At 45.0% G+C, this 24,800-nt stretch overlaps 1 protein-coding gene across 2 annotated transcripts in view; it reads left to right on the forward strand.

Moving 5' to 3' along the window:
• The window catches only part of LOC138922938 (rho GTPase-activating protein 20-like), an 85,013-nt gene that overhangs the window by 34,133 nt on the left and 26,080 nt on the right, over nucleotides 1-24,800 (forward strand). The window contains exons 3-7 of one of the 2 annotated variants that reach the window (XM_070259396.1): nucleotides 13,707-14,325; nucleotides 15,263-15,430; nucleotides 22,042-22,191; nucleotides 23,172-23,213; nucleotides 23,850-23,934. In XM_070259396.1, coding sequence (XP_070115497.1) covers nucleotides 14,261-14,325; nucleotides 15,263-15,430; nucleotides 22,042-22,191; nucleotides 23,172-23,213; nucleotides 23,850-23,934 — 510 coding nt within the window. In that variant the 5' untranslated portion in view covers nucleotides 13,707-14,260. Of the gene's footprint in view, nucleotides 1-13,706; nucleotides 14,326-15,262; nucleotides 15,431-22,041; nucleotides 22,192-23,171; nucleotides 23,214-23,849; nucleotides 23,935-24,800 lie in introns of those variants that run through there. The other variant, XM_070259397.1, reaches the window with a different exon arrangement.

Consider the following 24,800-nt stretch of genomic DNA (forward strand, 5'->3'; position numbering starts at 1 on the left):
CCAGAGTCAGCTCCTGAGCCTGTGTCAGCCCCCTGTGGCTGAGACCCTCTAGCTGCTTAACCTTAGTCTCTGGCTCATCATCCACGGGTGTCTGTGTCTGCAGGTTCCCTCTCCCGGCCAGTGCTGACTCAGCCACCTTGCCTCTGCATCATCTGGAGCATATGCCAGACTCACCTGCACTGCCAGCAGTGACATCAGTGTTGGTGGATACAGGATATTCTGGACCAGCCAAAGCCAGGGAGCCCCCAGGTATCTCTTGCTCTGCCACACAGACTCAAATGAGCATCAGGGCCCAGGATCCCCAGCCACTTCTCTGGATCCAAAGATGACACAACTAACTCTGGTGTTCTGCTTGTCCCCGGGCTGCGACCTGAGGACAAGGCTCACTATTACTGTAACACATGGCCCGGCATCACTAATGCTCACATGTGCTCTAGACCCCCGAGGACGTGAGACACAAACCGCACCGCACCCCCACTCTCCTGGCCTGGTGCGCTCTCCCCTCTGGTGGCTCAGGAGATGGCTTCTGCTGTCACATCTTAGACAAGACCTGATTTTCCTAGAACCAGAACAGTTGACAAAGTCATACCCTTTTCTTCATATCATGAAGAATATCATTGCTAATATATTCTTATCCAACTCATGTTTGCATAGACAAAAATTACTTGTTGAGAGAGAAGATTCTCTCAGTGGAGACATTTGAGGAGGCCAAAAGAGATCGAGTCTGCCCATGCCCAGCGCAGGGTCGAGTGACTGCGATATGCTTCCGGTCTGACCGTTTCAGTTTGGATTTTGTGATAAAATGCCAAGATGCAGAAATTAATTGTATTCTATATAGCAGTAATGAACCTTCAATTTTTAAAAGAAAAACAATAACATACAACATTATTAATATTTAATGAAACGTGGATATATCTGAGAAAAATTGCAAATCTTGTATACTGAAAATTACAAAACCTTTCAAGAGAAATTTAAAAAATAAATGAATGAATAGATATTCCTAGTTTCTGGGTCAAAAAACTGACTGTCACTAAGATAACAGTTCTTCCCGAAATGATCCAAAGACTCGCTGCAAGGTCTTCAGGTAAAATGTAATCACGATGAACCATGAGGGAGAAGATCTCAGCAAAGAAAGAAAATGCTAAGAGCAGACATAAATGGCACACAGCCCTGGGATGCTCCTTCTCTCCCTCCTGGGGAGCCGATCCATCTGGGAAGGGAGGGGTGGAGCATCGTCTTTGAACACCAGGAACAGAGAGGTTGTTTTCGATGATCAAGGTGAGGCAAGGAGAGCAGCGTTAGTCCCAGAAGAGTCAGAGGCCAGGTGGGGAACCTGCTCTGAGGGCTGACGGGCAGAGGGTGGGTGCAGCAGGCCAGGGCTGGATGCCACTGGGCCCTGAGCCCGTGCTGGCACCCACCATGTGCGCCGGGGGTGATGGGTTTCCTGTTGTCGCCTCACCACAAGGAGCACCTTCTGATCTGTCACCTGTGCATGAGGATTGTGACCCAGCGGCTCTAAAGAAGAAGGTGCTCCCAGGGTCCCTGACATCATTTCCAAGGCTCAGAAGTGGAACATGCATCCATGAATCCTGGACAGGAAACCCAAAGGTCCTTCTCACAAAATCATGGATTACTGGCGATAGCTGCCTGGCCTGTCGCAGAAAGAGTGTGAATCCGTCCTTCAACAAATGGGGCGCCGACAGCCTGGTCTCATGGGGTTGTGTACAGTGCACAACCATCCAGGAATATTCCTGGACCTCTGCTTCCCTGTGACCACGACCTCCTGAGGTCTGTGTAGGGCCCAGAGCACAGGCTGCCCTTGTGCCACCGCGTATCACAGATTGTTCCACAGGACAGGACCCTGCAAAGGGCCAGAACGAGCGAAGAGCAGGCAGAGATTTGGATGAAGGGCTGTGTACGACTTATGGTTCTCCTGAGCACAGAATCAGTAGGATGTGTCTCTCTCTCTCTTTATCCATGTATCTATGTATGTATCTGACTATCGTCTATCCATCTACCTATGTGTGTATGTATGTGTGTATCTATCTATGGAAATTTATTTTAAGAAATTGTTTCACATGATTATAGAGACTGGCAAGTCCAAAATGTGCAGAAGGCTGGCAGGCTAGAGACCCAGGGAAGGAAGAGTAGAAGTTACAGTTGGGTTCTGAAGGCAGTCAGCTGGCGGAATTCCCTCTTCCTAGGGGAGGTCAGTCTTCTCTCTATCAAGTCCTTCAACTGATTGGATGAGGCCCACCCACATTATGGATAGTAATCAATTTCAATCAGTGTTTACTGATTTAATTATTAATCTCATTGAAAACATGCATTCACAGAAACTCTTAGAGTAATGTACGACCAAATATCTGGGTCCTGACTGAATATCATGGCATACATAAGCTGACAAGTAACATGAACCTCCACAGGCCCCTCCCTTCCCTCTGGGTGTGGAGGAGGATAGAGATGTGAGGTAGCTGTGCCTTAGCTTTGGGGCCTTAAGGGGCAGGGTTCAGGTTGTCCTCACCATGCCTTGGGTCCCCCTGTTCCTCACTGACCTTGAACACCACACCTTTAATGGCTCCCTGACACACATGTAGGCACACTGCCCAGGGCTGCCCTGCTCCCTGCAGCGTGGACCTGTCCTGTGCGCACAGGACTCTGCTTCTCTCCCTGCTGAGCCGGCCTCCTGCGGGAACTGGGATTCCCGGATGGAAAGCCAAGATCTGCTGCCCCGGAAAAAAGCGCTGGATAGAATGGAGTGGTTTTGACACATCAGCCCCTGGGATATCCAGTTAAAGCTCCAGACCCATCGGAACAGCCACACTCTCACAACCTCAGTTCTCTTCTCGGTCTCCACATGGCCCTCGGCCAACAGCTCTGGTTTCCAAGTCGAGGGTGAAGCTTAGCATCACTAACCAGCACAACCCAGATGCCAAAGTGCTCTTCCAGTGTGGGAGGGCTGGGGACCGAGAGTCACACTCCTTGGGCAGCAAGAGTCAACCCCCCTTCAGTGCTAACGAGGGGCTGACTTTGTAGCATTATTATTAAATTTGCAGAGTGTCTCCTCACCTGATCAGTGAAGACATGAAACACGAGTTGGGAGCTCCTCCCCTCACAGTCTCCACAGCCAGAGCTTTCTTCTCAGTCAACGCTCAGGTTTTGTGGCTCCCATACTGGGTGACTTCGTTATCTTTGCAATTTCCCCCTCACTTATCATCCTCTCTGGCAATCCCAAATGTCTGCTGTGAATCCTCAAGTGAGTCAGGCTGTGGACAACATGAGCAGGGACCCCAAACCTCCCCTTCTCCATCTTTTATGTGTTTCAGGCTCCTGCTTCCAAACTGTGCTCACACATCCATCTGTGGTGTCGGGTCAGGTCTCAGGAACAGGATCATCCACAGCAGAGAAAGCAGCACCTTGAGATGATCAGTGTGGCCTGGCGACAACAGCATCCAGGCAGAAGCCCTAGAAACGTGGACCCAGGTGTTCTTTTCTCACAGCATCTGAGACAGACCCTCTGGCTTCAGGTCTGGCAGGAAAGCTTCCTGAGGGTCTCTTAGATCCTGTCCTAGGACGGGGTTGGCCACTGGGACCAGACATGAGATGATCTTGACACAGTGTCCAGATCTGTGAGGAATCACGATGCAGCCCCTCCCCCTCCCCCTGTGAGCCCGTCACTCTCTGGTCACTTCCTCATCTGAGTCTACATCCGGGTGACTCTGCCGTTCATCTGCTGCCATCCCTGAACGTCTGGAGACTTTGTGGGAGCTGCGCCTCTGAGGATGGCTGCGCCATTCCTGACAGCCTGTTCTCACCCTCATCACTGCTGCACAGACAGAAGCTTTATTTTCAGGGCACAAATTCTCTCTAGATAATTGACGGAAGAGTCAACAGAAGGGTGATGCCAATGTGTCCAGCCGAGTTAAGAACCTGCCAGTATCTGACCACAAGGAACCCATGTAATCCAATCCCAGATCTTTGTCAGAAACCCAAAATATGCCTCTATTTTCCTGTTTTACCCAATCCCAGGATGGTGGCCCTCTTCCTGTCCTCTTGAGGCCAGGAGCAGTCACTTCCATCCTGATCCCCTGGGCCTGACCCTCAGCTCTGTGCATCTTGCTCCCTGGGGGCTCCCTGCCCTCAGACCCCAGGCTCCCTTGTGAGGACTGACCTTCCTGCATGAACAGGAACCCAGGGACAAGGCTGCTCCGAGAGTCACAGGACCCATTTGGGAGGAGGGAAAGAGGGTACCTTGACGCCTGTGTGTCCACATCCTCGGAACAGTTTGTGTCCCTGACCTCAGGACTGTGTCAAGACTGCAAATGTGTGTTTCTCTAGCCAGATCAGGAGAAATCGGTGAGAGTTTATCAAGGCAAAGAAGAGACCACTGTTCATCATTTATCACTCAATGAAGGCACAGGGCTTAGGTCTGTCAGTTCCCTGGAAGATTCTGGAAATGGAAAAGAAGACTCCACAGCTGGTGTTGGAAATCGAACACAGAATTAGTGGATGTAAAGGTTTACCATAAGCCAAGAGAGACAGAAGTGGGACTCAATCGTGAGAGTGAAATGAGTGGATTTGTTTCAAAACCATCCTTTTTTGGCTCCTTTCTCATTGCAAAGGTTTAAGTAGAAAAACACAGATGACGTTTTCAATAAACGCTTAAGAAGATGACAATTAAATTCATCTCCATGCCTGCCTTTGTAAAAATAAATGTAGAAATAAAGCAATAAGGACTACTTCCTCAATGGCTTAAGGATGGTGTATCTTTAAACCAGAGAAAAGCATTATCCCAGAACAGAGAAGACTAGAATTGTTCCATTTCGGTATTGGACCACACGTGATGACTGCCGACACAGCTCTTCTGAAAGGTTTACCCTGAGATTTGTGTCAAGTCAAGAATAGAAAAAAAGAGAAAACATTTAAATATGAAGAATTAGATTTTAATTATGAAAGCTATAAGTATGTACCTAGAAGTCTAGAGATTGTACTGAAAATTAGGATGAATGAAAAAATTATCTGAGTCACAATGAATAAACATAGTATCTCATGTTAAAAGTATGTAATCTAAAATGTAGTTCAAAATGTATATGATTCTGTTTCCAGTATAAAAAATTAAAAATTTGACCATATCTGTAGAAAAACAATTACAAATTTCAGCATGTAATAAAATGAAAAATTGAACAAATGGTGGAATGTTTCCTTACATGAAAACAGAGTAAAAATGTCAGCAGTGAGTAGACAGGTTATATGGGCACCTTTATTATTTATGTTGTGACTTATTCATACGTGTTTCCCCTTGAGAAAGTGTGGGTTAGCGTAAGCAGAGGTCACGGTGCACGTGACATGCCACCACTGCAGAGCCTGACATGGACCAGGCACAGTGACCCCGTGTGCTGCCCACTAACTGGCATTTGCTGCTAACCCATCCCTCCCTCTGATATCTGAGGGGCCGCACTGGAGCAGCACCCACTGTGGGGACAATGACGTCCTCCCTTCAGCACTTCCTTGCTTATGTCGTTCTGGAGCCTCTGCCCATAGGGAGCGAGGACTGAGGCTCAGCTTGACAGGAAGGAGAGGCTGGAGAGAAAGCAGAGTGAAAGAGAGACAGAGACCAAATTTCTTGGGTCCCAAACTGTGAGTGCACAGGGTCAGATCTGTGGTGCCTTTGTGTTTTTATTCCCTGCGCTGGGGATGGGTTATGACACCCCACCTCAGCCCAGCAGTGGAATCAGTATGGGGACAGTGGAGACAGATGTGGATGGTCCTCAGCGAGAAGGCCACAGCAGTGAATTCTGAGCTGAATGTGACCAAGAGGCTGCAGCCTGAGCAAGGCCTGGGTGTGGCCCCTTCCTGTGGGGAGTGAGAGGCAGAAGCTGAGCCAGGGGTGGAGGCAGGGCATCTCTGTCTGAAGGGCTCCTAACCCCTCATGTCAGGCCGAGAGGAATAAGGGCTGGGGCAGCAGGAGGCGCTGTGGGCCAGTTGCTGGAGGTTCCATGGGGTGATGGCAGCTAGGAAAACAGCCACCACCTGAGTCTGTGACCCATGTCCAGTGACCTCCATGCCAGGGTCCCAGAGCCTCAGGGCCTCCACCCAGCCCACTTCTCCCTCGGTCAGACGCCGCATGTTTTTTGGAGGGAAGGAAGGGGATTTAGGAAGAGGTTTGGAGGCTGGTTCTCAGGGACTGGGTGAGATGTGAGTGAGCTGTACCTCCTGAATGATGGTCTATGGACACACGTGGGGGGTTGAGGTCCTGAGCTCATCCTTGTGATGGAAATACAGACAAAAGCCTTCCTGCCTTGTTCAGTGGTGACAGGAAGGTTGTAGTTGTCAAGTGCATCATCTCAATGGACTTCCCTCCTTCTCTGAGATTTATCTGAGTTGTCCAATGTCCATGATCTCACATGTCCCTAGGCTGATATCCCACATGGGTCAAAAATGTCCCTGCAGTCCCAGGCATCACACCCACACAATAAACTCTCCTGAATGAGAGAGATTGCCCTCCCTGATCCATGGAACAGGAATCTCAGACTTCATGAGGACGGGACCGGAAGAGATACCTCACACTGTCTCCCCTGACTCCATCATGGTGAGCAGGGAGGGGATTGTCTGATTGGTTTGGAAAATGAAAGGCCTGTCCCTGGAGCTGGATCTGGGGCAAATCACAGGCTCACCACATGACTGGGAGATTTGGGGTCGGAGAGGAGAGGAAAGGACAGAAGGTTTCCCTCAGTGGTCCCAGCATGTGCATCATCTGCTCTCCATCCTTGTCATTAGTTCATGTTGGGTCAACTACTGTGCACACTAGGAGCTGGGCAGGGGACACAGGCCAGGGGCACCTGTCTCATAAGACTCTGCTTCTGGTGCCCTGGTCTTTCTAATGTTCTGCAAAGGGTCAGTCTCAGGTGAAATGACACCAACTCCAATCAGGGAGGCCCCAGGCTGAAATTCAATACTCTCTGGAGAGGGAGAAAGGGGCAAAACTCCCTCATGAGGATGTCCTCTTCCCAGAGGGAGTGAGAAGGGCGATTACATCTCAAGAACCCACACTAGTGGCCATTGCCTGCCATCACCGGGCTCCTCCCCTGCAAGTGCCTCCTCTCTCAGGTGAGGACCTGTCCTAGAGGCCCAGCTCATGGATGTCTAGACACACACTCCAGTCCAGAGCCCTTCTGTCACGTTCCCCCAAACAAGTGATTCCTCAGGTCACTGAGGGCTGATTTCTGAGATTCTCCCCCTCACAGGGCCCAGGTCTCAGGGGCTCTGTCCCAGTTATGTTCCTCTTCTGTGTCCTGGAGCTTGGATCAGAGTTAGCCTGACTCAGAAAAGTGAACGGTTCACTCATACAAGTAGAGAATGAGCCATGTGAAATATTCTATTCAACTCATACATTAGTGAGGAGACCAGTGAATGGTAAGGATTGGTCCAAGAGAAGAGTGTAGCAAAAATCAAAGTACTTCCATTCCACCAGGAATAGGACCTCTGAAGCAAAGATTTGGAGTGTTGGAGACACGCTGCTTAATCTCTAACAAGGAAGACATCACATAAGAGGAAAAGAGTCTGTGTCTTTCAATTACTGCCACCACTGCTTGTCCTTGGTTTCAATCCATTGTCTGTTTTTCTCTAATCGAGCAGACATTCCTGGATGCTGGGGCAGGCTGCCCTGGGGACAGAGTCCACCAGGGGTGTGTGAGTCTGCCAGGGCTGCCATAACATAACACCACAGATGGGGTGGATTAACCACAGATGTGTTTTCTCACATTTCTGCAGGCTGGAAGTCCAAGATCAAGGTGACGGCAGTTTGGTTTCTCCTTGGCTTGCGCGTGGCTGCCTTCTCACTGTGTCCTCACAGGGACCTTTCTCTGTGTGCTCATCCCTGGTTTCTCTTCTTCTTCTTATAAACACACCAGCCCCACTTGTTTGGGCACCACCCTCATGACCTCATTTACCTTAATTACCTCCTTCAATGCCTTATCTCCAGGGACAGTCACATCAGGGTTAGGGTCTCAAACTAGGATTTTGAGGGACACAGTTCAGTCCATATCAGGGAGTCAGGGCAGAATCAGGGAAACAAAGTCCAGCTCTGTTTGACTCAGGCTAGTTGACTCTCCATATTATGTGCATCCACACCATTTACTGAACACCTAATTTGGGTCAGACTTGGGTGTAGGGGCTCAGTATAGTAGATGGACAAGATAGGAAGGGTTCACATGCTCAGAGTGGTGACACTGTCTAGGGGAAGAGAGAGTACAAACAAGCAAAATATACTGTACAGGAAAGCTGTTTTGGGAGAGTAAGGAGGGTGAGCTTGGTGGGGTGGAGATGGGAGCATTAGAGGGGTTGTCAGGGGATCAACAGTATGTGATTTGTTTATGAGGCCCAGGTGCTGCATAGAAAATGAAGGAGGAGGAGGATTGGATGTAGGTAGGGACTAGGTAGGAACTGTGGACGACACAAATGTCAGACTGTGAGTCTAGCTAACTGGTGGAGCAGGTGGGATAGAGGAATAAGTTCGGATTCCCCATGTCTTGGAGGAAGGAAGTATTGAAGGATGGTGTTGGGAAAAAGAGGAACTGAGGCTGGGCTCTTGGGAAAAGTGCGGGTGTGGGGTGATTCAATCAATTGAGACAACATGATGGCTCCATCTAGTTGAGACAAGATTATTTGAAGCTCACATTTTCAGGAGATATGATCAGCTCTGACAAATGTGTCTACTCATTAGGAAGGCCAGGCCTGCGCATCTCTAGTTTACTCTCCTCTTACATTTGATGAAAACTTCACCTGTGCCTGTTCAATTTCAGCATCTTGTTAGAGGAACAGAACACTAAGGATGAACTCAGCCCCCTCCTTCTCAATGCTGCCCCCATATTAGAAACTTTCCACTTTTCAAAAGCCAGAAAATGACCCTTTCTACCAGATTAATTAATCTGAACTTCAGGAGCTGGATTCTGTAATGGGGTCATGTTAAAATGCTTCCAGAGGTTTATTTTATGCAAAAAAGATTGATAATGCCTACTTGGCTTCTCTTCTTATTTTCTTGAGGAAGAAAATTGGCCAACAAGACAGGACAGGCTGAAGAGGCTGAGACTTGGCTCCAGATGGGACCTCAGGCCTCATATGAGGGGGCCTGCTCTCCCACTGGGCAGGGTCCAGGAGGATGGTCCACACATCCTGATCCCAGTCATCCCCTATGGGGGCTGAAAGGCTGTGCCTGGAAGCAGGTGTTAGGATGGCGTCATTTCCCAGGCAAGCAGAGTCTAGTAGGAGAAATCAAGAAGACTCTCCTAGAAACCAAAGTGTGATGGATGCATTTCAAGAAAGACAACCCCTCAGTGCAGTGAGAAGGAGGATCTAGGCAATGCTTTACCCCAAAATCAAGAGAAGATAGTGGATGGATGGGTGTGGCTCCCCCCTGGGCACTGGACAGTTTCCTTGTTGGGCAGGGTTGGCCCTGGGTCACAGCTGATAAGGGCTGTGCTGAGACAGAAGTCTGCTTCATGGTCCACAGCTGGTATTAGTCTGAAGGCCTGCTTCCTGGGGCTTAAATGGGCCTGTCCCCAGCCCATTTCCTGCCCACAGACCACTCTGCACAGGGCTGGAGCCAGGGCACAGGGCTGCCTCAAGATTCCCATTCAGACTGAGGTCAGCAGGCCTGCCTCCAGGGGCACTGATGAGCATTTGTCTTGTGCAGTTCCTGGATGGGCAGGACTGCTCCTGGACTGTGGCTAAGAGGGGCTGGAACTGGATCACGGGCTGCTTCAGGGCTCACAGCCAGGGACACGGTTGTCAGGCCTGCTAACTGAGGCACAGACGGGAGTGACTCCTGCTGGGTCCATTGACAAATGGTGCAGGTGACAAGAAGAAGACAAAAAAAAGATGTGCCATGTTCACAGGGGTATGGCACTGATCTGGGCCTGTGGTCAGGACCCCCTGAGCATGGGCCTGCCTTCTCAAACACCACTCCTCAGCCTTGGGTTCTGCCAGGATTTCACAGTCTCCTACCTGGATCCAGAAGCTCCCACAAAGGCACTTTTCTCCATTGATGGCCACCAAATCATGGTTGCTGAGTGAGGACACGAGTGGGGGACCGCCTATTCCATCATCTTGCTGATGTCACTAGCCTGTTAAGTGATATTTAAAAATTTTAGGTAATGTATTTTGTTCTCGTATGGTTATTAATTTTTGTGTTCAACCTACGATGAATTTGTCTATTGCCAGGACATGAAGATGTTACTGTATTTTTTCTAGAACTCTTATGATTTTAACTTTTATATTGATGACTATGATTCAAATCAGATTGAGTTTTTCATATGGGATGAGTCAGTGGTCAGTGGTCACTATTTCCAGACCACAGGCTTGTGATCCATTAAAGAAAAGCCAGTGACTATTTCAACAGAAAAGAATTTGATAAAATTTCAGAACTTGTTTGTGATTTTGAAACAATCTCTCAGGAAACTGGAATCAAAGGGAAGTCCCATTCCCTGATGGAAGACAGGAAAATAAATAAATCATCAAAAATCATTATTCTAAGTCACTTTATGTTAGAATTTCTCTATTTAAAACAGAGATAAAACAAACGCCACACATCAGAAGAAGCGATCTGTTAGAATTGCTATGAGAGCAGCATCCTTGGTCCTGCAGAGGACGTTCTAGATTATGAGCTGCCCCACACGCAGGGACGTCCTTGTCTGTCACAGTTTTTAAATTAAATGATCATGAGGAATAGTCCTCCAGGCTCTCTAATGGGTCACATTTTTACAGATCGTCATATTAAAGTTGTTCTGGAATTCAAATGCTATAAAATCTCTTCTTACAACCCTTTATCCTAGATGTCTGACTCAGTCCAAGGATAATACTCCACCAACCAAATTGGAAATATGAAATGTTTAAATAAAAAGTAATAACACAATATACATCCACTTCTTTAGGGAATGTAAACAGGGTAAACTAATCAGAAAAACAAAATGATGATAAGAATCATAACTGCATTCTTTGTTCAGTATTTCTATGCTTAAATTTTATCTAAGAGAATATGCACAATGGGATCAGATGTAAGTGTGGAAATTTCCTAGTAAATTATTATAATAAAAACAGGTATTTGCTCATCTCAGCATGGTCAGTATCTCCAGCAGGTGATGTGTGAGCCTGGTCCTGATGGAAGGGGACAGCGGTGGGAAAGGAGGACCAGAAGTACCAAAAGGAGAAGGTGACACTGGGTTTCAGGGTTAAGCATCCTCTTAGCAAAGGGGCCCTACTTGTGCTTTTGTATAGGCTCCAGGGGAGAGGTGAGCCAAGAGGTCGGAAATAAAGATGGTCACATATACAGAGACTTTGAATGTGACACTCAACAGCTTTACATAATCTTGACAGTGAGAGAAATTGTGTGAAACGTTTAAGCAGGGAGGTGCCTTTATCAGATACATGCACTTGAAATATCGCTCTAAATACAGAGTGAAGAATGGAATACAGTGGGCAAACTGTGGGATGAGGCCACACTGAGGGACTCTGCAAGGCTGGGGGAGCAGGGCTGGGCTCCTGCACGTGGCACCTGGAATGGGGCAGAGCCATGTGCAGCTGAGGGGAGGCTGGGGACAGAGCACGGAGAATCTCAGTGTCCACGTCCTGAGGGAGATGAGGGGCTCTCAGCCAGCAGGAGCAGGCTCCAGATGCCCAGAGGAATTATGCGAGTCTATGCACTGCCTCTTTCTCCTGCTGGGATCTAACTTCCATGTGAATAGTTTTCCCCTCTTATGTCACTGCTGTATCTACAGAGCCCAGAAAACTGTGGCACAAAGGACAAACTCAGCCAGTGTTTGCTGAAAGAGTATTAGAATTCTCCTGAATTTCAAACCTTGTTGAAGAGCAGATCTGAGGCAAAGATAATGATTTCTGCTTTCTGGACAGCTTGAGCCTGGAGTTCTGAGTCGAATTAAGAGTAGAGGTTAAGTAATAATGGTGATCTCATTGTCTATAGGACAGAAGAGAAACTCCCCCTTGACCCTGGGGACAGTGACCAGGGAGATGGACTGGGTTCCACGGCTTCACGCAGAGAAAGAGAAGGATGCGCTGGGCCTACAGGGACTGAGGAAAAAACCATGGGGAGCAGGCGGAAGGGGGAACAAATTGTGAGCACAGGAGACAAGCTCCACGAGCAAATAAACTGCAGAGTGTGGGTGAACTTGATAGAAGTCAAATAACATTCCACTTAAGAACATGTATGATAGACATTTTTTTTTTAAGGATTGGCACCTGGGCTAACAACTGTTGCCAATCTTTTTTTTTTTTCTGCCTTATTTCCCAAACCCCCCTGAACACAGTTGTATATCTTAGTTGCAGGTCCTTTTAGTTGTGGGATGTGAGACGTCGCCTCAACGTGGCCCGACTAGCTGTGCACGCCCAGGATCCGAACACTGGGCCGCCGCAGCGGAGCACGGGAACTTAACCACTCGGCCATGAAGCCGGCCCCTAATGATAGACATTTGTTAACAAGATGTTAAATATAGAGCTCATGATCCAGCACAAGATCAATGAAATTTTAATACTCAATTTTTTAACCCAAAATCCTATGAAGGACCCTAGTGGGAAAACCTGTGAAGAGAGGATGATGGGGTTGGTAAGCTGTGTGTCCATAGAAGAGATGATTCTGAACAGGGAGAGATGGATGACAGAAGCCAACAAATGAGGGTCTAAGACTTTCTCTGCCAGGTTGGACTTTACTCTAATACAAGATGGCGTGATGGGAGCTGCACAGCTCAAATATTAGGATTCATTGTGCTTCTTTGATTTCTCACTAGTACAGGCAATAGATTACCTAAAAATTGGAGTTTAAAACACAGATAAGGTTATGTGAGATTATTTGGAATTCATTGCTTTATGCACAAGTGATGGAACACTGAACATGGATGCGCTCCCTAAACCACATTAAAATGAAGGGATATGATGTTTGCAACATCTTGTCTCATGGTTAAAACACTTTAAATTCCAATTTCTGTACATTTTTCCACCTTCCATGTGCACTGCCTTATGAGAGAGTGATACAAGAGTCATTGCCTCCAATGTATGTGAATGCCATTAACAGATGATCAGACCATGGATGTGTGAATAGAGACAGTGACCTGGTGAGCTGCAGAAACCAGCTGTGCTCTCAGGGCTTTGGCCCTGGTGAGGGGTGTGTCCTGTGACCAGGAGGGGGCAGTGCAGGACAGCCCTTTGGTCCCTACAAAGCTGCTCAGCAAGGACCATTCACTCAAAGGAGCCTGGGCCTGGGGGCTGGACCCTGTGCTTACTGAAGGAGGCTGAGCAGCTCTGTCCTCTCTGGCCTGGTAGAGTCCCCTGAGCAGGGACCTTTGTGTTGTCTCGGTAGGTGCTTCCTCCCAGGGCTCTCCCAAGGGGTGAGGCCAACCTCCATCCTCCTCAGTGTGTGGTGTGAGCTGAGCTCCAGCACCAGGGCTCAGGGAGGGGCTGGGCAGTCACTGGATGGAAATCCATTTTCATGGGCCGCCCCTACTATGGCACAGGGTGGAGACCATGGGGATGTGTGCACCATGGCCTGGTCTCCCCTCCTCCTTGCGCTCCTCTCTCACTGCACAGTTGGGGACAGGCTTTGGGGACAGAGGGAAGCCCCCAACATCACTTCTCCCTTGCTTAGACTTCTAAGAAATTTCCCATGATTCTTGCCCAGCAACCATGCCTGTCTGTGTCTGTAGGTTCCCTCTCCCAGCCTGTGCTGACTCAGCTGCCCTCCCTCTGCATCTCCTGGAAAAACAGCCAGACTCTACTGGACCCTGACCTCTCGCTTCAGTGTTGACGATTACTGGATATGCTGGTACCAGAAGAAATCATGGAGACCGGGCAGAGAAAGGATCCTGTGGTGATGGAAATAAATGTCCTGTATCTTGACTGTATCAATGCTACTATCTTAATTATGGTATTGTACTATAGTTTAGAGAGATAGTACCATTCGGGGAACCAGGTAAAAGGTTGATGTAATTTCTCTGGGTTGTTTCTTACAACTTCCTGTGAATCTACAATTATCTCAAAGTAAATAGATTAGTTTTAAAAACTCAAAAGATGCAGGCAAAACCAGGGAAACAGATATGTCAGTTTGTCAGTTATGGCATGCGCCTTAGAACCCTAACGTCATAACGGCCGGTGACCTTGACAACTCCAGAATCCTCAGGCTTCAGTGCCTAGTTTACAGTGCTCTGCCAAGTGCTGTAGACGTGCTCGCTAGTCAGTGCCAAGAATTGAAGAAAACGGGATGTTTTCGTCAATCAAAAAGCGCTTTCAGCTTTCAGGCGGTCGTTCAAGGCTTCACCTCCGCAGGTAGTCTTTGAATATACTACTCTTGATCGTCCAAAGGGACTAGCAGTCACAGGAAGTGTTCTGTTTTGTTTCTCCTAAAACATGGGAACCGATTCTTACCTTCAGCACTGCTTTCACGAAAAGCTACTCATGTTCACAAGGTTCAGTGCTGCTGAGTACAGAAAGCAGGCTTTACATACTCAAGGGAGACTCTTTCTTGGCTCCATGAGGGAGAATTTTCTGTAGACCTATGACAATATCTCCCTATCATGAAAGAGTTTTTGTGTCCTGTGAAATTTAGTTGTTTTACCTTTTATGACCAAAGAGTCATAGCTTAGAGCTTAGTTATAGCTCAACAAAATAATATCTAAGACCCTGTTGTGTTTAGAAACTTATAGATGTTTCCAGTATTATTTGCTGATCTTTGAGAATTTCCCCCCAAAACTTGAATACTGATTTAGCTATGATTGGAGTCAATTTTCCAGAATCTTCAGTTATCTAAATTTTTATGTTAACATGAAACTAAATTGTAATTACTTTTTCACAAATCTCTAGGTCACTTTATTTTATCTGTCTCAGGCCACAAATTGTCCTGGGTTTTGGGTTTTTTTTTTTTTTAACTTCTTGTAATATTCTCAACCTTTGGCCTCTTGGTTCTCCCCTTCCCAACAGCTCGTGGCCATCTTTGCTTTGCTGCTGCCCCCTTCTCCCCACCTCTAAGAGTTGGCATGCTCTGGGGCATGTCCTGGAAACCGTTCTCCATCTACCTCAACTCCCTGTGTGCCCTCATCTTTTTTAATAGCTTTCTGTAATTTGGAGACTTGAATTTGAGCTATAGAGTTCTGTTTTGGGGATCGAGGCTAATTTTTAGTGTCGTGTTAACCTTGACCTTTGGCACAAAACTCTATCAGGTATTTGATGGGTGACTGGTTGTCCTGTGGTATTTGTTGCTTTGCAGGGAAAGCTCTTCTGTTGAGGTGGACACCCACAGTGAAAATGCTACGTCATCTGAGAGTGCCGGTCGCACTCTGCTGATCCACGGCCCCGTGGAACTCAAAAGAGGCTGGAGGAGGCAGAAGCGACACCTCTTCTTGCTCAGCGATCTGTTGCTGATAACTAACACCAAGTACGTGTACACTACAGGCTCTCCTGATTACCATCAGATTGCATTTTCACCAACCCTTACTGTGGGAAAATGTTAAGTGGATTTCTTCTTTTGCTTTTGCAAATGTTTTGATCCTCCCTTTAGTCAACAAGTATCAACAGAGGTCTTGTTCTGTGCCGTGTCCCTGTAGAGAAAACAATTGAGAATGTGACAGGCAGGGTCTCTCCTGCCTGGAGCTTCCGGACGGATGATAAAAATAAGAGGAGGGAAATTACACATTGAAGTTAGTGCTTCTCATAAGAGAGAGAAGAGGGTACCATGTGGAGAAGAAAATGGGACCATCCTAGAGAGGGGCTGTCTATGGAGGTCTCTCCGAGGTGGCAGCATTTAAACCAAACCTATGGGGTGAGAAGCAGCCGCATTCCTAGACTAGGTGGCTGAGCCTTCTAGGGTGAGGGACCAGCAGGACTCAGTGGGTGCAACTCAGCCCTCTGGAGGGAGGGGTTCAGGAAAGGCTGATGTGACTGGAGCCTTCAGTGTGGGGCACAATATCAGGTAAGATACTGTGGTCAGGGGTCCAGCCACACAGGGTCTCCACAGGCCACAAAAAAGGATGAAATATTATGCTGAAGCATATTTAATTAAGCAAGTGACCATATCTGGTTTATATTTTTAGCATATTGTTCTGCCTATTGCTAGATAGCAGATTGGTGGGTAAGCAAGAGTGGACGCAGGGAGACTAGTTAGGGAGGCAGTGGTTCTGATGAAATATGACAGGGACTCCATCTTGGGAGTGGCAATGAGAAGAGGCAGCAGACAGATTTGGAACATATGTTGGAGACAGAACCAAATGGATGCACTTTCTTCCCAACCCTGGACACAAATGTAACCAATATCCAGCCTAAAACATGGTAATTGCTCAATTAACGTCTAACGGTAGGTGGATGCAAGGTCATCTGTTTACTTTCTTCATCTCTGTTTTCATGATTTATGAAACACCATAAAAGACAAAGAATATTTCACCAAACAAACTATCAAGAAGCTTTTTCATTACTAGAGAAAATGAAAACTCTTTTCTTGGCTGCCCTCACTGCTAGCTCTCAGTTAGTTACGCCATGTCATAGGTAAGACACGCAAGTACCGACTTTGCAAAATGCTATATTTAATCTGAGCGATGTTAATAATAAGAAGCATGAATTATCAGAAGTTTTTTCTGTCAGGAATTATGCTGAGGACTTTATGTACCGAATCTTGTCTGAACCTTGCAACTACCCAGTGAGATGGGATCATTTTCCTTATCTTATGGAGGACCTTGATGCCCGGAGGTCTGCTGCCTTTCCCCAGGTCACCACCTTAGCAATTAGTGGAGTCCACGTTTGAAACTAGGTCTGTTAATTTCAGCACACAGTCTCTTACCCAACCTGTGGTGCTGCTGCCTCTATTCTCTCTTTTGTCTGGATTTCACAGAACACACCACAATCAACTAGTTTCTCTCTCATCCTTGAAATCAACCTTTCCTTTGTGGTGAGGAAATGGCTACCTCACATCCTGGTGAGAAATGGAACTGAGAAACAAATGAGAAGTCTAGCTATCAAAAAAAAAAATCAGAGGCCAAAATAAAGACGATAAAATATATTTAAGATGAGTGAAATTGCCTCCAGATGTAGGCTTGGAGATGACGATGTCATAAAGAGGACAGAGAGAAAAAGATTCTGTCCAGGGCTTGGCATGAGGTCCATTCAAGGCACTCTGCTCCTGATAGAGGGAATGAGGCATTATTTTAAAAAGTGTAGACTAGTTACCAATCTCTTTATTTAAGCAAGGTTAGTATAGGAAACTGAAATTTCTTGGATGCATTCTTGGGACCACACGAGGAGCATCACAGATGGCTTGTTTAGTTTCCCCAATAGCCCTCCAAGGCAGGTACTGTCATCATCTCCAGGCTTCAGATAGGAAGACAAAGACTGAGGAAGGCTCAGGAACTGGCCCAATGTCATACACAGGAAAATGATGGGAGAGACTGCACTGCAGGTCTGCCTTCATCCCAAGGCCATGCTCTTCCTGTCACACCATGTTGTATTCCTCTGTGCTCAACCTGAGACACACAAAAGCAAGCAACCACAACACTCATCTCCTGCTTGTCAGGACTTTGCAGACCACTCACATTCAATTTGTAAGGGGAATACGTTCTCCTTCACTTTTCTTTTCACCTTTGTAATTATTACAGTATTTAGGAGAGTAGGCGACCTTTGTTTTCCTACCAGAAGCCACTTGTCTCAGATACTGCTAACCTCTGAATGGGTCTGATAGAACCTACAGTACTCTGCCAAAAACATTTTATATTGATACAGTGTTCTTTTCTCCTAGCAAATTGCATCCATTTCAGAGCTGAATTTTTATTTTGGTTGGTCCATTATCACAGAAGATGCCCACCATCTTTCACATACTGCTTTTCAGAGAGCTCTCTGTGTCTGCTCAAGGGTTTCATAATGTGACACAATCTCTATCAATTTATTCAATAATATTCTTGTTTATGAGACTCAGTTCCTGCAAGATTACTTTTATATGCTTTCTACATCCATTGGGAATGTTGGAAAGTGTAGGTGATCTAAGGCATTTGATTTGCTTCAGAAGACCTTGATATAGAGAGAGCAGAGATTTTTGATAAGGTAACTGTCTTCATCTGGTCAGGCTACCAAAACCAAATATCATCGACTGCTTGGCTTAAACCACAGAAATGTATTTACAGAGATTCATTTATTTATTATTAGCGCTTCAAGTGGACCTCATGCCAAGCCCTGGACAGAGTCTTTTTCTCTCTGTCCTCTTTATGACATCACCATCTCCAAGGCTACACCTGGAAGCAATTTCACTCATCTTAAGTATATTTTCTTATCTTTATTTTGGCCTCTGATTTTTTTTTTTTGATAGCTAGACTTCTCATTTGTTTTTCAGTTCCCTGAGCATTCTGTTCCATTTCTCACCAGGTAACAAGCAGATGAGAGTTAGTCATTTCCTCACCACACAGAAAAGAAATTTATTTATTTACAGAAATTTGTCATGGTTCTGGAGACTGGAAATCTGAGATGAGGCTGTCAGCAGGGTCGGGTCCTCATGAGAGCTCCCCTCCCGGCTTGCAGATGGCCGCCTTCTCCCCATGGGCTCTCATGCCTCTCAGTGTGTGCCTGTGGAGAAAGAGCTCTCTCTCTTCCTCCCAATCCTATTGGATTAGGACCCCACTCTTATGACCTCATCTAACCTTAATTACCTCCTATAAGCTTTATCTCCCAAAACTGACATATTGGCTATTAGGGCTTCAAGGTATGAATTGGAGGGTGGGGAGTGGGGTGGGAGTTGGGGACACAATTCAGTCCATAGCAGGAAGCAAGCAGTACTCAATGCTGCCACCTTGTACAAGAGTTTACCACAGCTTTTAGAAAGCTGGCTACTAGATCATTTCCATAGTAAACATTTGGGGACATTCGTGATTACTGTTCATATGAGAAAATTTATTTATTTTTTTCCTACCAAGAAATAACAACTTCAATGAAATAGCCACCCGCAACAAGCCGCTTATTTCCTTTCTGTCATGCCTCGCTCTCAGATGGAGGATTGTGTTATGTCCTGGATCGATCTGTTCAAGTTAATCACCTGAGTTTAGTGCCTGCTTTTTCTACTCAGGGAAGGGGGTGGAGTGACTTAGGTTCCGTTTTTCCTCAGTGTGTCTTGAGGCTTCAGTTGGAAACTCTTTCTTCTCCAGGTTGATGCTACAGAAACCAACACAAAGGGAGTAAATAGTTGACTGACTGCTGCGTATATATTAGTCAGACTAAATGAACTTTAGTTTGTGTGTAATAATAAAGGGGATTTATATGTCCTTTCTTCATGAGGAAATTATATTTCTCCCGTTGTGCTGGATGTTAATAACAGTCAGTGGAAATTGTTTGGATATTTTTTTCATTTTTTTCATACTACATTAGAAACTTTGGTTCTCAAGAATTAAAGTCAGATGGGAACTTTGTTAACATTTTTGATATTCATTAGAATGCTAAATAAGAGGTTATTTTTCAAATGAAATTATGACTTGTTTTTTTAAACAGCATCTACTTCATAAGATACTAATACTCGTAGAGGCCCATGGAGAACAAATAGAAAGTAAGAGACTGTACTTACTTAGCTCACACCCCCCTCAGACATCTCTGTCCTCATATTTAGTTATTAAAGAATATAGAAACAACGAAATCCAATTTTGTTTAGGTCAAAAGATGAAGATGACTATTAGCTTATTATCAGTGGCATTACAAAGATTCTTGCAGAAGATACCATGACCCCTACTCCCAGCATCTAAGGGAACACCTGTGCCTTAGAATGAGGGGAATCTCCCTAGAATCTGTGACTTTCCACAGTTCACCGGGGATCACGCTCCCGTGTCCAAGTTGAGGTAGAAGAAAGCGAGAGGGATACCATCATCTTAGCAGATGGATAGTGAGGACCCACGTGTTAGAAATAAAAACTGCCTTTTTCCTCCTGCTCCCTTTGAGCCATGTTTTGTAAGGTTCATCACTTCTCATTTCTACTGATGTAATCTGAAGAGTCAGTCACTGAGCGCAGAGAAACACGGTGAGATCTCAGGAGAATCCACTGTAGTACAAGCCTTTGTTGTAATACATTTTCAGTATTTCGAGGCTAGCATTTAGCTTTGTTGATAGAATGTCAGGAGATTGATCCTCTCACTCTCAAATGAGAGAACAATGCCATCAGAAAGCCTGATGGCTCTGGGGGGAGAAAGGAGGCTGAAGGTAGGAACGATCAGGAGGGCACTACGTGGAACTGTCCAGGTCAGCACTCATGGAGGCCGAGTGGTTGTGAGCATAGGCTCATGACTTAGGCTGTCTGGCTTCAAAGCCCATCTCTTGCTTTTGGCAATTTTCTTAATTTCTCTGTGAGTTTCCTCATCTATAAAACGGAGCTAATAGATATAGTGGATTGAGGATTAAGTGAAGCAATGTTTGTAAAATATGTAGAATAGTGCTTGGCATGTGGTGGGAGCTCAATAAATGTTATAGGAGACTGAAAACCAAACAGAAACTCCGTGGTTTGGTTTCAAGGAAGTGGATAATCTTGGGACTTCATGGAACTTTGGAGAGAATTAAAGAAACGACTCTTTCAGGTGCACATATTTGGAATTTTCCACACAGTACCTTAGGTGTCTCCACACATGGACATCTACATGACAAAACTTTTAAAATCTGTAAAAACAAGTAGACATGTGTCTCTCTTTCCTATCGGCAGTAGACTATTTTTAGCTTCGTAATGCTTTTAGAGTTACGATCTAGAACAATTATTTTATCTGAGAATTGATTGTGTTTCACACAAATATTCAAATACATCAACATAGGGTAAAAATGTGAAATAAATGTCTAAGAAGCCACCTGTGTCACAAGGCGTATTTGCATCCACTGTACCCTAACGTTTGAATCTAGGTCATCCTTCAGGTAGGCTTCCTGCAGAATTATTTTCGTTTCATAAATCCCATCAAAGCCTTTTTGCTTTAACTGTTCCATGAGTCAGCAGAGTCTTAGGGGTTTTTGAACCTGAGGTGTCTTGGATCTCATTTTAGCTTTAGCGTTTCCACATGTGGTTCTGAATAGGAGGCAATTCCGAAGTGGCGTGCCCGTGTTCCCTAGGCATCCTTCAGAGGACTTGTACCGTCTAAATCTCAGGCTCACCTGAGTGTTAAATTTGTGAGTTAACCGAGAGATATAGTGGTTTCCATGTCAGAGGTCAAAGGAGATTAGGCAGAAACTGTCGGAAAACCATTTCATTGCTGACAAAGCCGATCACCTTCCGATTCCTCAGAGATAAATGGGAAATATCTCCATGACTCACATGTAAGACCTCCTGGGCACTGATGTGGGACCAATCGATTGATTGGTTGAATTTTGAGCTCAGTCCGCGCGCTAACAGTTTTTCAGTTTGATCCGGAACCTGATAGAAAATGGTATGAATGAAATCTTAATAAAGGAAATTTAAAATAACCTATGCTTAAACGCTAGAAAATCTTTTAAAAAATTAAGGCTGAAAATGTATTTTAAATCCCTCTGATCCAAGCTTATTGCTGTTTTAGTCTGATTCTCAAGAAAAAAGTTGTATAATTATCTTTATAAATCATGTATCATGTATCTTTGTTCAGCTACTCAAAGGCTTTTTAAAGTAAGCAAGACATGAACAAATAATAAATTAATTATAGTAATAAATCATTAAGTAAATAAAATGATATATGTGAATATAATAACAAATATAACAATAATAAATGAATAATAAATGAATTAATGGTTCTCTAAAAAAGCTCTAAAATGTAGAGTATGGTCCGTACTCAATCCTCAACATGCAGAAAAATTGCTATTTGCTGCCATTGTGTTTTCAGGGCCTTCCTGGCCCAGGCATCACTCAGCACACACTTTGTAAAGACCCATCCAACCCCTGACTGTGCGGAGCACAGAGGGTCACAGAGCTAAAGGAGGCACGTTGCACCCTGGGGCAGTGAGAATTGGCATCTTACCATAAGCACAGCTGTTCCCATAACATTTAAGAAACAAACTAACAGAGGTCTTGTTTGGTTATCTTTCTAGTTACAAAAAACACTTTAAAATAAAAAATAAAGTACCCCTGAACACCATATGGATTGCCAACTGTTTGGACAAATTTGGAGAAGTGGACACCTCTGCCAAGAGGTCCTTTGTCTTGGGCTGGCCCACAGTGAACTTTGTGGCCACCTTCAGGTAAGACCTACAGCTTTTGTATTCAATGACTCCTTTTCTTACCTCTCATAATGACACTTGTATGTACTTTCCCCCAAAAGGTTTTTATGTGCAAATTGATCATGAAAAATGGGAACTATTGGAGTAATTTCCTTTCCTTTTTGGATGAGTGCTTTTTCAAATGGGCTCTAGGAGCTACTTGGGGAGGTGGAAGTTCAGGGTACATGGAGTAAGGTTTAAGGCCCCTCTCAACATCCTGCCCCTAATCCCCAGTGAGTAGCTGTGTTTTTAAATCACTGGAATATCTTCCGTGAGCAAGTAGTATTAAATAGTCCAAGTCAGTTTGAAAAATTGCTTTTATACTCTCAAATTCATTCCCTTAAAAATAGTATTTAATTATACAAATAAAATTAATCATGTCATCAAATACTGGGTTGCCTGAATTGCTGTGTACATATTGTCTTATTTGGTGTCTATAGAGAGGTGACAATTCAAGACAAAGGTATGGTCCAAGAGTACAAGTTAGTGTTCCAAGGCATGTTCTAAGACTGGCACGAAGATGGGGAATGTGGCCCCCTGACCCTGGACATCCTGAGTCTACACTTTTGGGTTCACAGGGGTTCTTTTTTATATTTGAATAGCACTGCCAGCTGCAGGAACGCTCTGAGGTATAATTAACCCTTTTCCTGTTCTGGAAACTGAAACTCAGAGTGGTTAATTGATTTGCCCGTGATCACATAGCTTGCCTCACATAGTTGCAATTATGTGTTTAGATTCCACACCAACTGCTCTCCCACTTTACGATCTATTTCCCATCGCTGTAACACTGCTTGGAAAACAGCAGGGCCCATCAAATGCCCAACGATGAGGAGAGCACAACTGACACGCACATCCACGTCAGTGATAAATGGCTGCTGCTATTTTCATCTGCAATGGCAGTTCTAATATCTTAGTATAAGTATTTTATGTAGTTAATTTTTCTCCCTTTTTTTAAATTGCAGTTCTTCAGAACTAAAGGAAAAATGGCACTCTTCCCTTCAAAGGTATTTTTTCAGTATACATATTCTAAATCTTTGATCCACAATAAAAGATTGCAGATCTCTTCATGGCAGCACCCTCAAACTATTCTCCCTCTCTCTAGTAGAAGCTGTCCGAGCATCCTCAAACAACTCCTTGTTTAGATTTACCCGGCTGCTACTGCAAAAATGTCCTCTCACTTACATGCATGTTTTGCTTATTTTTGAGGAAGTTCTGCTTGTCACTCTCATCTTCCCCTTCTCTCCAACCTAATGATTGGATCCAATGTTACTCTCAAAACACATGCTCAATTTCCCTAAGTGCAGGTTACTCTACTGAGTGATTCTCAAAGCAGCTGCTACTTCCTACCCTTGAACCCAGGAAGGTGCTGGGCTCTCCAATCAGGCAGGAAAGCTCTGAGGACTGGATCTACTGCCAAATCTCACATGACAGGGGCAACCCATTATTTTCTGGGTCATGTCTTACTTTCACGAAGTATTTTTGCATATTCTTCCAACTCATAATTTGGTTTTGCCGAGTCTATTTATATGCTTTCAAAAATAACCAAGTAGACTGAAAATATTAGCAGTATAGATTATTTGAAAAGAAGCTAATAGCTAATGCATCCTACTCTATTTTGGGTTATTATTGAATGTGATTAGGTGCATCAATCTAGCCAAAGAGAAGGACCAGCCAGAGAGCATTCCCCTCAAAATCATCACTGAGGACATTAAGAACTGTGTCTGTGTGAGTATTTTTAAGAGCAAAAATTAAATTAAATTCCAAGTTCTTTATTTGGGCAGAATGAAAGAGAAAGGCATAGACATAGACAGAGAGAGATGGAGGTAGAAACAGAGAGAGAGAGAGAGAGAGAGAAAGGGAGAGAGAAGGAAAGAAAAACAGGAAGGGGAGATGAGGGGGAGGGAGGGAGAAAGGAAGAGAGGGGAAGAGAAAGAGAGAATTTAGAAGGTACCAAGTGGAAAACTGTATTTTCCCGTATCCATACTGTGACATAAAACGTGAATCCCAGGTGATATGAAGCAAGAGGAATCTATGATGGCTTCAGTGCTTAAGCATGAAAAGAATATTGCATGGTAAACGTTCCTAATGTTTCTCTGGATCCTGCTAATGGTAATTATAGTGGCTTGTTGTAATAAAGTGATTTTCACAACCAGGTATTTCTTATTAGAATGAAACATTTTTTCCAATTGTTGCTACATGCAGAGTGGCCTGGGTTGTTTCCACAGTTTTTTTCTTCCTAGGATGTTTTATTTAGAATAATTGTAAAGTTACAGAAAAGTTGCAAAAATACAAAAGGTATAAAGAACACCCATATACCCTTTAGCTAGATTCACCTATTTGGTTAACATTGTACTCCATTTGCTTTATCATTTATTTTGTTGTCTCTCTCTCCTTCTCCATATTGTGTATGAAGATACCTATTTTTGAGGGTCACACATACGTCGTGGTCCTTTATCCTTAAACACTTGGGTATGTCCTAAGCATAGGGGTATTCCCTTCTATAACAGCATACAGTTAGTGCCTTTAGTACATTGAACATTGGTGTGATACTTGAAGATACCATTCATGTTCCCATTTTGCCGGCTGGCCTC

Source organism: Equus caballus, unplaced genomic scaffold (genome assembly GCF_041296265.1).
Source record: "Equus caballus isolate H_3958 breed thoroughbred unplaced genomic scaffold, TB-T2T haplotype1-0000019, whole genome shotgun sequence".
NCBI classification, from domain to species: domain Eukaryota; kingdom Metazoa; phylum Chordata; class Mammalia; order Perissodactyla; family Equidae; genus Equus; species Equus caballus.